At 41.1% G+C, this 17127-nt stretch overlaps 2 protein-coding genes across 4 annotated transcripts in view; both read right to left on the bottom strand.

Moving 5' to 3' along the window:
* The window catches only part of pdk2a (pyruvate dehydrogenase kinase 2a), a 147598-nt gene that overhangs the window by 51721 nt on the left and 78750 nt on the right, over positions 1-17127 (bottom strand). The window lies entirely within an intron of this gene.
* myo1d (myosin 1D) overlaps positions 1-17127 on the bottom strand; it is a 153811-nt gene that overhangs the window by 83095 nt on the left and 53589 nt on the right. For both annotated transcript variants that reach the window (XM_051939149.1, XM_051939151.1), the window contains exons 12-13: positions 3167-3237; positions 904-978 (exon numbers count right to left, since the gene is read on the bottom strand). In XM_051939149.1, the coding sequence (XP_051795109.1) occupies positions 904-978; positions 3167-3237 (146 nt within the window). The remainder of the gene's footprint in view (positions 1-903; positions 979-3166; positions 3238-17127) is intronic.

Below are 17127 nucleotides of genomic sequence, written 5' to 3'. Positions count from 1 at the left end.
CTTTCTAGACTAGGGCTGGCCAGAATAGTGGTTTCTGGCCTCCGAATATTCGGGCCCTATTAAAGACGAATATCCGAATATTCGTTCTGTCCCCTAATGTTCGACGGCAGCGGCGGCTTGTGGCGGAGACATTCGGATCCGTTCGTCTGGTCTCCCGGGTCCAAATTTTGCCTTCGTTTTGTCTTCAGATAAACTGAAGAATTCCAAAACAGCGGAGATCTTCAGCATCTTGTCTTGTGTTTATGCAACGAAGTGAAGCGTGACGTCAGAGTCAGCAGCCACCCGGCCATTCGGGTGGTGGTAAGAAACACGAATGGAGGAGCCGAGATGAGCCGAACACGACGGGATGAGCCGAAGTGGGCCGAAGTGAAGAGACGAGCTCCGTGGGGGGAGGAAGGAGTGATCACATAGACATATGTGTATATGTTTGTGTGATCACAGGACGGGATGAGTGGGGGTGGGGGTGGGGGGGAATGAGCGTGTGTGTGTGTGTGTGTGGGGGGGGTGTTGGGGGGGATAGTCGGATATCAGAAGTAATATCTGGATACCGCCGTAGCGAACGAACATTCGGGATATTCGGGTCCAGCCCTATTCTAGACACAAATCTAACCTTCATACTAAGTCGATCAAGACAAAAAAAAGGTGTTAAAACATTTTGGTATATGCATTTAATGTATAAAAATAGAACCATAAAATGCCCACTGGACAGGTCTGTAATGATCACATTAATATTCAGCACCAGATGACTGGACAACAGGCAGATGAGGAGAAGAGCGAGCACAGAGCAGGGCTGTTGTAGCGGTGCTCTTTGGAGGGGTGTCATGTAATCAGAGTGCTGCTGATGAACACTTGGAAGAGTGCGTAGGAGGTGATTGAAACGGGGTGTTTTACTCTGGTTGTCACCTGTTGTACAGCAGCCTCTTGAAATCCTGGAACAGAGTGTCTTTGTTCTTATCAATAAAACCCACCACGGAGTACCTGTGAAAAGACAGGAGCAGGAAGAGGCGCGTTCAGACACTTTCAGTGCACTTTTACATCAAACATCCTATCTACATTATTACTTTGCCTAGATCTAACCCTGAAACTGAAATGTGGTTAAACTAGTAAACAGCCTCTTGCTACAGGGCTCTAATAGCCGTACAGCCCTGTGATGATACAGAAGTTAATGCACGCCGCTAGTGATGAAGCTGCTATAAATACAGGAGCTGCTACACTCCGTGCTGTGAGATGTGAGCTGCATTTTGCCTCCTGCCTGGTCTAAGTGGCTCAGGGATCAATCAGTCAGGCCGGTGGCGTCCCCCGGGTGGCCGACACTTAGTCTGCACAAATGGCCTCCACCGGCTTCCCTGAGAGCACTTTTGGGGGGCTTAGCTCGTGTGATTTATTCATTTGAATGGTGTCCAAGTGCTTTGTGGATTGGGAAGCGCCGCTGTCGTTTTTTATTTGGGGGGGGGAAAAGGGGGGCGTCATGCAATTAAGATGTCATTTAAATGTTGGGAGTGTTTGCACCAGAGAGTGTGGAACAAATTGCTCCCCGTTTTATATTAGATATTATAAGCAAGGCTCTTTGTTTTTACATGACTGCAGATGATAAAGGACGTTCTTGTCCAGTGATTTGGCACATGTGCACTGGGTGTTATTATTACAGAATTAGTCAAAAGATTTCATGTGTATAAAAGTATTTTTCGATCAGCTATTCACACTGACTCTGTATGAAAGCTGGATGTAGCATCAGGGTGTGAAAAGTGAAGGAAATATAGCAGGTGTTCTAAACTTGCATTCTTTTAAACAGCCAGCAGGGGGCGCTCATCTGGTTGCAATAGGAAATGCAATTATATACAAGTCTGTGAGGAAATGAGCCGACTTCTCACTTGATTTGCCACCTCAGTGAACGTTTTTCCAATGGATTTATGGTCTCAACTGCTAGTTTTAAGTCTCTTTTAATACAGCATGATGTTTATTTTGTAAATTATTATCTTATTTAGAGTAAAATACACTATAAAGCAAGAAGTGTTTTTGGGCGTGGCTACCTGTATGAGTGTGTTTCGTGTCAAAAGCTGAAAAATGTATTGAAATTTTATCAAAAATGCAATATTCAAATAGTAGGAGATGCAATTTTCAGAGATAATAAGGGTAAAACAGTCACAACATAACATAGTATATATGATTTTCTGTACATCTAAGGGAAGATATTCGCTGTGGTACAAACTGCAGCAAAAAATAATCACATTATCCTTATATTTTGTCCAGTGGAAATAGGCAAAATAGGCTAAAAATATAAATTTCCATTCATGTAAGTCATTGTGATGGCATTATCTGTCTAAATAAGAGCAATGTGATTTTTTTTTTAATATAATGTTCAACGCAATCAGTGTCCTTAAGTTCTTAACTTAAACAGCCACAGCAAAATTCCTTAAATTCTTTAAAAGTGTGGCTGCATCCATCTTTTCTACATGCTGATCAAGATGAATCCACATTTTCACTTGTTGACGTTTTGTCTTCATTTTGGCAGAAAAGGGGATGATTTAAATTCAGTATGAGACTGTCAAGCAAAGCCCTTTAGGATCATTTGTATTCATCTATTTTTCCTCAATCTCTGTGGCAAGATTAAAAATGCAGACGGTGTAAAGTCTGCAGCGCGATGAATAAATGTGACGTTTTATTTTCCTCAGTTCAGAATGTGGCATTTCTCTCAAGCATGCTTATGACATTTAAAAATATTATCTGAAACCCAGATTTTCAGGAGGTGCACCTAAAATCCATCCACAAGCAAAAAGCAGATTATCATGTTTCTGTAAATAAGTCTAAATAAATAACGCGCCGTGCTCGTCGCTGATATGATTGATATTGGCTTAATACGTTTTGAATGTGGCTCAAAACCGCATAAATGATGAAGATGGTGTTATATAAAGCAGAGGATCAAAGGAATTCTGCATTTCTAAAGAGAAAGCAAATGAAATGTGTGGATTATGTTGAGTATTAGGAACGTCGGTTATGAAAAGAATATTTATTTAAACTCTAATTATTAAGTGTAAATTAAAAGTTTTTGCTCCAGAAGTGACCGAATGCAACAAGACTGTGATTTCATGAATTTGTAAAACAGCACAAATGCAGGAAAAGAGGATGAATCAGCAGTAAAAGCTTGTGGTGAATAAATAAAACTTACACCACATCTCCAGCGTAGTGCCTGATGCGAAAGTCTCGGTCGAACTCCAGACTCTTGTCGGTGGGTGAGAGCTGCAGAGAGAAGAGCGATAAAGTGCTTCTCAGAACAATGCTTTCAAAGAGCAAAGCCTTTGGGCGAAGAAAAAGACATCCAGCATTTATCTGTAAAAGCAGCATTACGTCAGTGTTTACTTGCTTTTACTATACGACCCATTACCGAAGCTCAATTCCAGCCTCACGTCTGAAACTCCTCATAATTCACCTGAACAGGTTGTAATGACTCAGCTAGCTGAGCCTTTTCAATGCACTGGTGGTGAAAATAATTTAATTAGAAACAACTGATATCGCCAGAAAAGGTAAGATCAGTGGATTACTTTGGACATGTGGTACATTATTAAACAATAAGGGCTTTGCGACTTATTCAACTGATCAGCAGGAGTCTGAAAATGGATGAAAACATCAGTAAAGTCTGACCTGCCTTCCTCACTTTATTCCATATAAACATAGACATGTTTATTTCTACGCAACGATGATTACAAGAGGAATAATGTCTGTGAAAAAGCAGCTGTCTGCACGTTGTAACTACATATTTAATGTAGTTATTTTTCTCATCAACACAAAATCACACAGACAAGCAACTGACATTACTGGAAAAGTCACATCCTGAAGTTTTATTTGATATTAGCTGCACCTCACTGCAAAAAATACTTCAGGAGCAATTCAACTGAGAAGAAGAGATGTGGATTTGGACGTCAGGCTCAAGTGTACAGCTATCATTACATAAATACTGTTTTCTATGAGCCTTCTTTCATTTAGTTTCAACCTCCCTAAGGTCACACATGCACTGTACGTCTCTCCTGCATGGGGCCACTTGAAATAAGCCGTTTATCATGAAAATATACGCTGAAATTATGTCCAAATAGCCCATCCAGACCACTCGGTAATCCTTTTATCAGAGCTCTTTACGAGTCAGACCGTGAAGGTTACAGCGAGGGGCTTTGCAGAATGATTCGCAGCGACGTTAGCGCTGCTGCAATAGTGGACGCATCGGTGCGGAAAACACCAAGACTGTCGGGTTTGATAAAGAGCTACAGGAGAAGAGGAGGATGTGCAAGAAGGTGATGAGTACGACTGGAGAGGAGGGGGGAGGAAACGGAGACGGTGAGACGAGGAGTGAATGTGGTGTGATGGGAAGAGACGGCGCAGGCAAAAAAAAGGAAAAGAAATGTGATGCTGTATGTAGGCCAGTGGAGGGGGGGAAAGGAAAAGCATGAATGGAAATGAAGAGCAGCTTCTGATGAGCGCTCTTGTTCCACAGCGGCTTGTGATGAAGACGGTCTGTGGTGTGGTGTTGCGCCGCTGCAGGAGAGTGATTCACTAAAGATCGGAGGTGCAGCGAGGTTTCCTGAGCTCTCGTCACAATCCCAATGAGACAAACAGGGTGATTAGCATCCGGGAGCAGAAGGCCGAGGGTGCAGGAAGCAGCAGAGAGTTTAAAGATGACGACGAGGAAATGAAACTCTGCAAAACCCACGAAACAGACGACGAAATGATAACACAGGACGGATACGCAGCAGAGCCAAAAAGAATGAAGTCTGGTCTTCTAAATGTGTAATACAAAGGAATCAATGCTAATGCGGCCGCTAATCAGGATTTACATGAAGGAGATTTGTTCCCTGCAGAAGGACGACACTACTCTTCTTTTCTTTACACTATTTTCTGTCCCTGCTCCGTTTAAATCAAATGCTGAACACATACAGCCATGGCCATAAGTTTGGACACAAGTACCATGACGCTTGTGAATCTTAGAAAATACCACAAAATTGTCACTTACAATACACTTATGTTCTGTAATAGACATCAAAACAGACATAAGTCATGCTGTGTCCAAACTTATGGCCATGGCTGTATATTGTACGTGACAATTTTGTGGTATTTTCTAAGATTCACAAGCGTCATGGTACTTGTGTCCAAACTTATGGCCATGGCTGTACATGGCACTGTGAACTAGCAGCAGCTTCATTTAGCAAAAAGAAAAAGCCAGAGTTATAGATAACTAGATACGGAGGGTAAGGAAAGTGGTGAGGAAGATGGGGAGGATGAGGAGGAAGGTGAGTAGGATGAGTGTGAGGAGGGTGAGGAAGATAAGGGAGGAAGATGAAGAAGGTGAAGAGGGTGAGGAGGTTGAGGAAGGTGAGGGGGAGGAAGATTAAGAAGATGAACAGGGTCAGGAAAATGGGGAGGAGGATGAGGAGGATGAGGGTCAGGAAGGGGGGAAAGTGAGGAAGATGAGAAGGGTGTGGAGGATGAGAGAGATGAGTAACCTTGCCAGCAAGTTGATTTCTCGCGATATTTGTGAGTTCACAAATCTCTCAAGAAACCATCTTGCTCCGCTCCCGCATTCACTGTTCATACAGAGCCAAGTTGGTTCGAGCCAATCACGCAGCAGTATTCGTGTGTGGGGCGGGATATCCGGGTGTGAAGACGACACCAAGCGCCAGTAGATCAAAACAAACACGGCAACGGAGGACAACGATCGTGTAGATGCTGCTATTAAGTCAGTTTTAGCTGAATCTCCTATCGCTTCTTTGAAGGAAGAACAACGAGAGGCGCTTTGCGCATTTCTGGATGGTAAAGATGTTTGTGCTTTTTTACCTACGGGTTTTGGTAAGAGTTTAATCTACCAATTGGCTCCGCTCGTTGTGAAGATCCCGCGATTGACTAAAAACAAACCTGTCAGAGGCGGGACATACTGTTGCATTGTCCAATCCGTGCCTCTTTCCTCCAAACGGATTTACATGGAGCGGTCCCAGATTGATATTGTGGAGTACTATCAAGTACTACACAATTATTAATGTGGCTATTGCCAGGTTAAGAGATGAGGAGAAAGGTGAGGAAGTCACAACTGACTGGAGACAATTTTTTAATCTCTAAGTTACTGATTGCTGTTTTGCACTAAAAGTCAAAACTAATTCTGATTCTGGTTGAAGATCCTCATTCACATGAAGTCCATGTTCCTGTGTGTCTTATTTCACCAGGATAAAGCTCCCTGCCACACTGCAGACATTGTTCAGGAATGGTTTGAGGAACATGACAAAGAGTTCAAAATGTTGGCTCAGTCTCCAAATTCTTTAAATCTTAACCGAAACAAGCAAAACCAACACAACCCATGGACGCTTCCTGGATCTGCTGCTACCGTCTTCAGAGATGGAACTCCTAAATATCAGGTGGGTGGGTGGTTTTAGCGCCGCGTCTGACAGGTTTAAATAAAGAAAATGCAAATAAAGGAGACCTAAATCAGGCAGACAATGGTTTGCGCTTCAAGCAGAACAATCTTGGAAGGACTTCTGTTAGTTTCCAGCCTTCGTCTTGTCAAAAAGAACGCCCACCATTAAGAACACTGTCATTTTTAAAACTCACGGCTGGCAGATGTGGGATCTGTGCTGCAAAAAAACAACAAAATCCCTTTTCTGGTGTTTAAACTGGCTCATTACATGCTTTTATGTAATCATAAAAGCATATTTTAGCATCGCCTGGACAAACCTCTGAAACAACAAATATTTAAGAGAAAAATAATGAAATCCATACATGAAAAATGCAGATTATGCAACACACTTAAGTAAAAAACGGTTCATCCTCTCCATTAGAATTCTGCGTGGTTGAGAAGATCAGGATGATTTTAAGAGACTCATCCTAAACCTAATGAAAGAGAATCAACTGAATGATGATTTCAGATTAAAATGGCTTTTAATTTAGGACAGTTCTGTGACTTTTTAAGCTCCCAGCCACGTGGTACCTCTTTTTTATGCATCTAGTACATAAAGGCTCCATGCTGGAACACAAAGGCATCATTTTACAGTGATGGGAGTCAAATGTGACCTGGAAAATAGAGAACTGGTGCCTTCTATTACATTTTTGAAATCCACTAATTAAGAAAATCACAGCATATCACATTATAAAAGCTGCAACTAACTATAATTTGTGCTATTAACACTGGACATTGGTGAGAAACAGCAACAAAAAAGCATAAAACTCCAGCTGGTAGCACCTTTAGATTTCACTATTTGACAAAAAGCACCATTTTTCTTTAATATGCACACAAACAGAAACATAACAGGACAAATTGTGGCCGCTTTCAGTTGTTATGAGTCAGTTTATCTGCTCAGTATTTCTAAGAAGCGTCTCTGGCTGCAGCGCTCGTTGTTCCGATGCTGTTAGTGAGTTTTTTGGTTTTAGTATTTGCACAGACGCAGCGTGGAGCCAAATCTGGCAGTTTTACAGCAATAACTAGACTCTGTGGGGCTCGCCGGGCACAAAGGAAACGGTTCTAAAATGCAGCTCCTTCTAGGATTTATTTATTTATCAGACATAGCAGGCCAACAGTTTCCAGTCTTTATGCTGGGATAGAATAAACACACGCTGTGCTGCTAAAGAAATAAATCTTTCACTCTCAGAGAAAGCAAATATTCCACAAAACTGTCCTCTAATGCTAAAGCACACAATGATATTTTAGATGCTGTGCTTTACAATACCCAGGTTTAAGGTGCAACACCTTAGAGACCAACTGAAGCATCAACTTATAACCCATCAAAGGCTTATCTGGGACCAAAACTCTGCAGCCAGCAGTCAAAATCAGCTGATGGTTGAAGGCCAGCAGGTAGGGCTAACAGGTGGAGGCTAGCTGGCAGGGCTAGTAGATGGAAGCTAATGGAGTTAGCTGTGGATTGTAGCTAGGCAAAATCTATGGCAATCCAGTGACATCTGATGAAAATATGTCCACCAGAGATCCCACTTTGCTTCCAGAGTACCATTCATTCAGGCTCAAATGAATAAAATGTCAACTCAGATCTCAGGCACTGACATACTGAACACAGAACTGGCTTTGGCGTCATCTTGGATTTGGTATCTGTAGCAGATTAACGCCACTGAACTCACATATGTGGCAATCTTCACCTACTTTTGGCGACTCTGTGGCCTCAGATCTGCATCAAAACCGGGTGTGGGAACAAAAGGAGCAAAGCAAGCAAGACAGAAAAGACACAGATGCAACTTTTACAGCCACGCTGCCTGCTACCTCGATGCTATTTCTGTCAAGCCGAGCCAATACAGTATGTTCCATTACTTTGTGAAAAAGCTGAATGACTCATCGCAGGGCTCAGCGTTCCCAGACTCACAAAAAAAACAAAAAAAAAAACACACACACAGACACACACCAACAGCCAGACAATGAGGGAAGGAACAGTCTTATTGGAGTGAAATCATTACAAACAAAATAAAAACCTCACAGACACAGAAAGATTTACATCGGAGCGCTGAATGAATCAGTCGCTGTTGATTCTGGTCCAAAGCCTGAATAATAAAAACCACAAAGGACCCCACAGTAAATCTGTGAGAAATCCAAGTCAAATTCCTCACAGAAATCACAAAACTATTTACCTCCCTGGCACTTCAGAAGCACTCAAGTGCTTCCAGCGATACTCTCTGAAGTTTTCGCTGCCAACAGCCGCACGCTCGACAAACAAAGGAAAGAAAACGTTATTAAAGAAGACAATTAAAAGTCCTCACTCAGAAACATTTTCTGTTTCATTTTGGGGCTGCAGTGCCAATAAAACACACTCAGTATCTTCATTTTTAAGCCTTTATGGGCAGCAGAAATAAATTCTTCTGGCAGATAATTTGTTTGCAGATTGAAAACACACACTTTTCGGGGGGTAAACACACACCCACACACACACACCCAAACACCAGACAGACAAACAGATGCTCCATCCGACAGACAGCCTGCATCTGCTGGAAGCCACACCGTCCTCCATCCATCACCATCAGTCACACTCCATCACTCTCACATACACACAACATGCACCGTGCACACCAACAATCACACACACACACACACTCACACACATCTTGGCAGCTTCATTATCAGCGCCTCCTCTGTGTTTGGGCTGCAGCCGAATGTTAGGACCCGGGTTGTCACACTGCTGCTCGTGTGTTTGTGAAGCAGAACGAAAGGCAGAAGAAACAATCAGCAGAAGGAAAAAGATGCGGGTTTTAATAAAGACGATGAAGGGGATAAATTAGAGGCAGCTGCAGGGAACACAGGAAGGGAAACTGTGAACAGAGGGGGAGTAGAGGTGAGAAGGCGACAGACGGAAAGACAAGAAGCGAGTGTCTCAGGTACAAACTGCAGCAGCATCCGGTGTTAAAGCGACAGGAGGCGGCCATCAGCTGCTTTGCATTTTCACCTTTAGCTTTTTATCACTGTGACATTTCTCTGTAATTATTTGCAGAGGAAATATTCCCACTCTGAACTTAAATATAAAACCTGAAGTAGAAGGTGCTGACAGGCTTCCGTATTTATACTTTTGCCGTGTATTTAAGACATCTCATGTGGCCTTGGGGATAAATGGCAGCACTCAGGATCGCTTTACAGCTATTTGTTAGATAAATATCTTTATCACTACTGTCAAAACAAAAAAAAGAAGGAATAGCGTTTGGATTATCTCACGTAAAGAGTTCAGAATTTTAGAGGCATGTAGCAGAGCAACACCTCACCGACTGGTAAAACTCTGTGGGCACAAAAGAAACAGTTCTGAAATGCAACTGCTTCTACTGTAGCATTTATTTGTTTGTCAGACAGATGCAGGGCAACAGTTTCCAGGGATAGAATAAACACACACTGTGAAGCAAAAGAAATCAATCTTTCACTCTCAGAGAAAGGAAATATTTCACAAAACTATCCTCCGACGCTGAAGCAGGCAATGATAGTTTAGCTGCTGTGCCTCAGAAATGCTTCCTCAAACTGATCCAACACTCAATAGAAGTGAGTCCTATAACCCATCAAAGGCTAAGCGGGACCAAAACGTTGCAGTTTTTGCTGTTGCTCCATTGTTGTGCAAACAGATTAGATTGATTTTAATAACCTGAATGCACTTGAAGTGTGTCTTGTGTAGGAAAATTGTATTTGATTGGGGTTTGGAGACAAAACTGATCCAAACTACAAGAAACGACACAAGTGAGGCACAAACGAAAGATGAGACTGAAAAAAAACAAAGGAAGCGCCACAAAAATGAAAGAAAAGGGACAGAAAAGGCTAATAGGACACAAAACAACCAAAATAAAAGGGAAATAAAATAACAAACATGGCACACAACGTCAAAAATAAGACACAAACGAACACAAACGAGAAACAAAATTACAAATAGCACACAGATAATACACAAAATGACAAAAAAAAGCAACACAAATGAGCAACGAAATGACAAAAACAAGACAGAATGACAAAAGAAAGACAAAACGGAGACACAAGACTATAAAAACTAAATACTAAAGCAAATCTACAGCCCATTTTCTGACATGCATGTAAAGAAAAAGGGTTTTCTCCATCTTTTAGAGCTTGTGGAGCCACAGAACATCCTAAACTCTCCACACTACATTTCAGAGTGTGTCCTACTGAAGGTTTCCAACAAGGTTCTTGGCCACAGACAGAACATCTGGGATGCAGAAATGCTATTTTTGTTCCTGCTCTATTGTTGTGCATGTAGATTAGATTGATTTTATGAACTTTAATGCACTTGAAGTGTGTATTATGTAGAAAAATGGCATCGGATTGGGGTTTTTAGAACAAAAAAACATGTGACTGGAACATGATTAGGTTGATAGTAACATTTGATTGAACAGACTCCTGCAAACAATGGAAGAAAAATAGCTTCATTTAAGAGATAATTCATTTATTAGGCTCTTATATCTGATGATTTCTTAACTGAAAGAGAAAACTGCATCAATATTACAAAACAAAATCCTACCTAACCTGACACTGGAGGTATTATGTGACCAGCAAAAATAAATGTACATTATCTTGTCATGTTTCCATCTTTAGTCACCAAACTGCCAGACTTTCAAGGCTTAACTTCTGTTTGCTGCAACACTCACTTTATAATCTCAAAAATGTGTGGAGAGCTTCACAGCGCCCTCCGTCTGACTCACAGCCAAACAAAAACAAAGAGAAGCTGGCTGGAAATCACTGATTTTCTCGTTCCATCGCCAGTAAATAAGACCTCCACCTCTATGTGAACCTGTTTATCAGCCGCTCGCCCTCCAGCGCCTCCTGCACATGCTAATCCAGCAGCCCCTGTTTGCCACCTGTGCCCTCCTGCTCTGCAGCCCTAAACAGCCGTCCATGTCAACACGAGCCAGACCTCCTGAAGCGCCGCATCTGACCGACTCCAAACCTGTCAAGAACTCACAGTAGGTACCGCAGCAGCCAATCCGGGCCAGAGATGAGGGGATGGATTTTGCTTTTCATGCCCAAAAATACCAAAAAGAGACAAAAAAATACCTGAAAGAGACAAAAAATGACCAGAAAAAGACTAAAAATAAACAGAGACAAAAAAATGACAAAAATGAGACTGAAAATAACCAAAAACAGACAGAAATGATTAGAAAGATACCAAAAATGACCAACAAGAGACAAAAAATGACCAGAAAGAGACTGAAAATAAGCAAAATGAGACAAAATTTTACCTGAAAGACACATAAAAAATAACCAGAAAGAGACATAAATTATCAGAAAGAGACAAAAAAGAGACTGAAAAAACCCCCAAAACAGACAGAAATGATTAGAAAGATACTAAAAAATGACCAAAAAGAGACAAAAGATTACCAGAAAGAGACTGCAAATAAGCAAAATGAGACAAAATTTTACCTGAAAGACACAAAAGTAACCAAAAAGAGACATAAATTATCAGAAAGAGACAAAAAAATTACCAAATATTAAAAACAAAGACAGAGACAAAAAATGACCTGAAAGACATGAAAAATAACCAAAAAGAGACAAAAGATTATCAAAAAGAGAGAAAAAATTACCATAAAGAGACTGAAAATAACCGAAATGAGACAAAAATTTACCAAAAAGACACTAAAACCAATCAAAAAGAGGCAAAAAATAACTAGTAAGAGACTGAAAATAAGCAGAATGAGACAAAAATAATCAAAAAGACACAAAAACTACCAAAGAGACAAAAAATGACCATAAAGAGACTGAAAATAACCAGAATGAGACAAAAACTTACCAAAAAGACACTAAAACCAATCAAAAAGAGACAAAAAAATAACCAGAAAGAGATTGAAAATAACCAGAATGAGACAAAAATAATGTAAAACACACAAAAACTACCAAAAAGAGCTACAAAGTGACCAAAAAGAGACTGAAAATAACCAAAAACGAGACACAAAATTTCCAAAAAAAGACTGAAAATAATTAAAATGAGAGAAAAATGAACAAAGGGACAAAAGTTTACCTAAAAGACACTAGCAATAACCAAAAAGAGACAACAAAAATGACACGAAGACACTAAAAATTACCATAACTGTCAACATAAAGTCTATAAAAACTGGAAATGTATTGTGTGGCAGCGATGGGGGTTTTACAACAAGGAGCTGTCCTCACTGCACACAGGTTTATACGAGTACAAACCCTGAACCGGCCCTTAAAGCTGCCCTCCTGGACACTACCTCCACCGTCTTCAATGCATCCTCGCTGCTGACCTTGCAGCTAATGACCTCCATGATTAGCATCAGCAGCACATGGTCCATGAGAGCTTCTCCCCTCAGCACAGCCCCCTACATGCATTCATACATGTGGCAGCAGGTGGAGGACACACATGCACGCATTAGCATGCTGCACCTGTACATGCCTCGTGCCGGGAGGATTATGAAAGGTGGATTAAAAAAGAAAACAGATGAGTAAATTTTAAAAAAATAAAAGGTCAAGAGACAAAAGAGAGCGACTGGAGGAGGGATTGTGATAAAAGTGGAGAAAACGAAGCTGCTGTCGTAACAGAAACTAATGCGAATGATTAAGAGCAAAGCGGCACATCTGGGAGGATGGAGGCAACAAACAGCGAGGAGCAGCACTCAGTGAGGACTGAGAATTTACTTGAACCTGCTAGGAATAAACCCAGAAGAGCAATTTTCTCAACACATTCTGGCTTCACTACATGGTCTGCAAGCACATTGAAAACATAAATCTGTAAACCCGCAATAACAGATTCTCCAAACGCTTGGGAGCTCCAAGAACAAGCTGTAAACACAACAATCCCACATAAATCCAGCAGCAGTAATCATTTGTGTCCATCTGATAAATCTAACAGTCACGCTGCTTTCTGTTCTGTTGACTTCTCCGCCAATCAACCTCTTTAGCTACTAACTGCTATTAGCTGCTGACTTTGCCTGTCTGCTGTTAAGTGCTGTGGAGGTACAGTCGGTTTATTAGAGCCTGGAAACAGCTGCCTTCTGCTGCTGCTGCTGGAAATGAAGCTGATAAGAGCAGTGGGACTGAAGCTAAACAGAAAAGCTGCAGGCTGGAAAACCAAAACTGAGAGATTAAAAAGATGCGATAAAGCTCAGTGGAGCTGAGAGGAAGTGAGGCGGCCGGCAATTAGTGCTTATTTAGTCTGCGAGTGTGTTATTTGATTCACTGTTAATAAATAATGGGAAGACTGATTTTAAAACAAGTTGTACGTATAGTTTGAGCTTCAAAAAAAAAAAAGAAAAACTCAAAATGAAGCTGTTTTAGGGCCATTTGCAGCTGAGGATTATCATTTGGTGTTTCAAAATTAAATATTGATTTAATTAAGACTAGCGCGACACTTTGCACATCAGCGAGCACCAAAGGATAAGAATGATGACAATGCCGAGTCCTTAAGAGTTCCTGCAGGCGTCTACATGGACCACATTCACCTGCAGTCCATAACGTTTGTCTACATGGCCACTCTCTACACTACAAGGGCAGTTAGTGTGCAGGCGCAGAGTACATACATGCTGATCTGTTGCATATTTATGGAACGCATCCTCCAGCTGTGCAGACCTCCTTTCGCTGCTTTGGCCTGAACCGCCCGACTATAACCGCATTTCTGGCAGAAGGGGGCGCATGTCAGATTGGCCCAAACAGCATTTCCCATGCAGGTCTCGTCTAGTCGTTTCAGCCTGAACTGGAATTAAAATATCGATTTAATTATGGCCAGTGCTCAACTTTCCACATCGACAAGTAGGCGAGGGTCAGGTGGAGTTCACACGATGAAAACTTTATCTGCTTAAGTCTTCAAGAGGGAATGCATAAGTCAACATGCGGCCTGAACCTCGTCTCCCCACGGTGAACACGCCACAAGGGCATGAGTGGGCATGCACGAAACACGCAAAACGTTGATCTACTGTGCATATTTGGAACATGGCCTTCGAGCAGACTCGCCAAAAGCATTGATTTATGCTCACCCAGCAGATGTTGTGGCCTGAACTGACTGACTGTAACAGCATTTTGGGCAGAAGTATTGCAGATATGATTGATTTCATCTATATTTCCTACGCTCACGGTAAAGTCATTCATTGATGTAAAACATATATTGAGTAAAACATAATTTTCATGTTAATCTGCAGCAATTGCAAATCATTTTATTAACAGCAACCTCTTGTAGTTTCTCATCATAAAACCATGAAGTTAATTGTCAAGTTCCAAATAGACTGCAGTTCCCCAAATGGCCACTAGAGGCTGGCTTCAAAAGTGAGTCAATCCCCATGGACCTCCATGTTAAAATGTCCAACTGTACAGCAGAAATAAACATGTTTACAGCCAGGAAATAAACATGTTTACAGCCAGATACAACAAGGATTTTGGTCTCTACAGCTAATGAAACTGTTAATGACAACTGGACAGGGGGTTAATTGTTATACAAGTCACACATTTATCTTGTATTAAAGCTTAAAGTTCTGCACAATAAATTACATAAAATGAAAAATTAGTACCACTCATCAATCTGACAGCTGATTCTTTTTTTTGGTTTGTTTTTTTGTTGTATTTTATGAATTCATTCTCCTTATTTAAGCGCTTCTACTGTTTGTGGTATCTTAGTTTTTCTGATATTTAGTCAAAGTCACTGAAGTAGCCGGTTTTTATCCAGTACTGAAGAATTGCAAAGGTTCCTTTCTTTGCCCTCACAAAACAAGTTTAAATTGCTGTACAGCGTTGCACTGACAAACACACAGAGGGCAGGAGAGTCTGTTCAAGGAGACAATGGAGCCTGGAGGAAAAAAGCTACATTCAGACAGTAAGAAAAAAGAATATCAGCTGTCAGATTGTGGTGCAATGACCCAAAAATAGAAGAAACTGCAGTACAACTCAAGCAAACACGCACTCGGTTTGATAGCAGTGGGTCAACAAGAGTAAAAGATTCATGAAACTATTTAAATTTCAGTTTGATGAAAGCATAACGTCTGGCAAACCCGACAAGAGAGACGGCCGGCTTTCACTGCACCAAAAAAAATAAGTGAAAAAAATCACACGGAGGCTTCATTCACAGCGCATCTCCCTTTAGGTAAGACATCTCTGTAAACAAGCCTGTAGCTCCCATACATCAAACCGCCTGATTAATTCATAACAAGCCCGAGAAGCCTGGAAGCAAACGAAACGAGTTCCTCATCAGCAGACGGCGAAACATCTGGTGCTGATCGAAACTTTCTCCTGTTGTCTCGCGGCAAACGTGTGCCTTCCTGATTGTTTTTCTGTACAGTTGCACACGTGTAGATTCACCGTCCACATGCAGCATCTAATAAATGAATGAAAGAATGATGAGCAGCCTGGACACAGTGAGCGTATTTGTGCGTCACAGAGCAGGAAAACAGAACACAACAGCAGACACAGCTCAGCTCGTGTTACATGAACATCTCCTGGAATTGATCTATGACTCAGTCTCTTCCTATGCAGATCTCCTTTCTGTCTCACCACTTCTTGGCAGCGGGGCTGTTACATAAATGCCGAACGCCGTGCGGCAGAAACTGATCGTTTTCAGCTGGCTGGCAGTTAATTAGGTTACACGAGTAGCTCAAAGTAATAAATCCTAATTCTTGAAGTTAATGTTCCGTTTGTGTTGAAACAGTGATTGTTTGTAATGAAGAGCTTTGTATTTGTTTATGTAGCATCATTATGGCATGTTAGATTTTACTGATAAGTGTTTGTAGTATTTACTTTGAGAGGAGGCTAAAATAACAGAAATTTTAAACTTGACATAATGTGACATGCCAGAAGCTGCAGTTCCTCAAATGTCCACTAGAAGCTGAGTCCAAAAGTGAGCCAATCCCAATAGACCTCCAGCTTAAAATGTCTAAGTTTACAGCAGAAACAAACATGTTTACAGCCTAGTATAAAAACAATTTTAGCCTCTATAGCTACATTTCCTGTTCATGATAACTTTACAGGAGGTGCGCTTTTTCTTAAAGAACACACAAATATTGTACTGAAGCTTAAAGTTTTCGCCTCTATAGTTAAATTTCCTGTTCATGACAACTTACAGCTGCCTCATCAAGGTCAAAACATCTTTCTGTAAGTTCAATGCTAAATCTGTAGATGTATGCGCTGAGCAGAGTGAGTGAATAAATAAGTTAAATATAGTCTTTTATGCAGCAGACAGGCTGAAGGTTAGCAGGGCGTCCTCAGCTGGTATCTGAAGCAGAATCTCGGTCTTTTTCTTAACCTTGCATATTCTTTCAGAGGTGAAAGAATTCATCACTGTGGTGCACAGAGCTGCAAAATATCACGTTGCTTGACTATTTAAGCTGGGAGGGTTATTATACTACATATGCACAGGCATGCACAGATACTGAAACATTCTTTATTAAATTTTTCTCGGACATTTTGACCTTTTGGAGCATCTCAACCTTGCACTAAAACAGAAACGTTATCATCAGGAATCAACTGCTAGTTCTGAACATCGCAATACACACAAAAATCACTAACGATTCCAGTTAGCAATAAATAAACGTAATAGCAAAACAATAATTACGTAAATAAAGTGAATCAAGAAGAAAATAAGGGAATTTAGCTTAACTAGCTTACACATCATCATCATCAAGAAATGGTGGAATCAAGTCTGAGGAATCAAAGATATCATCCCTCAGAATGGGCTGATGTAG

This window comes from Acanthochromis polyacanthus, chromosome 19, assembly GCF_021347895.1.
Source record: "Acanthochromis polyacanthus isolate Apoly-LR-REF ecotype Palm Island chromosome 19, KAUST_Apoly_ChrSc, whole genome shotgun sequence".
In the NCBI taxonomy this organism is placed as follows: Eukaryota; Metazoa; Chordata; class Actinopteri; family Pomacentridae; genus Acanthochromis; species Acanthochromis polyacanthus.
Note: the sequence above shows the minus strand (reverse complement) of the source record. Positions and strands in the feature narration are given on the sequence as shown.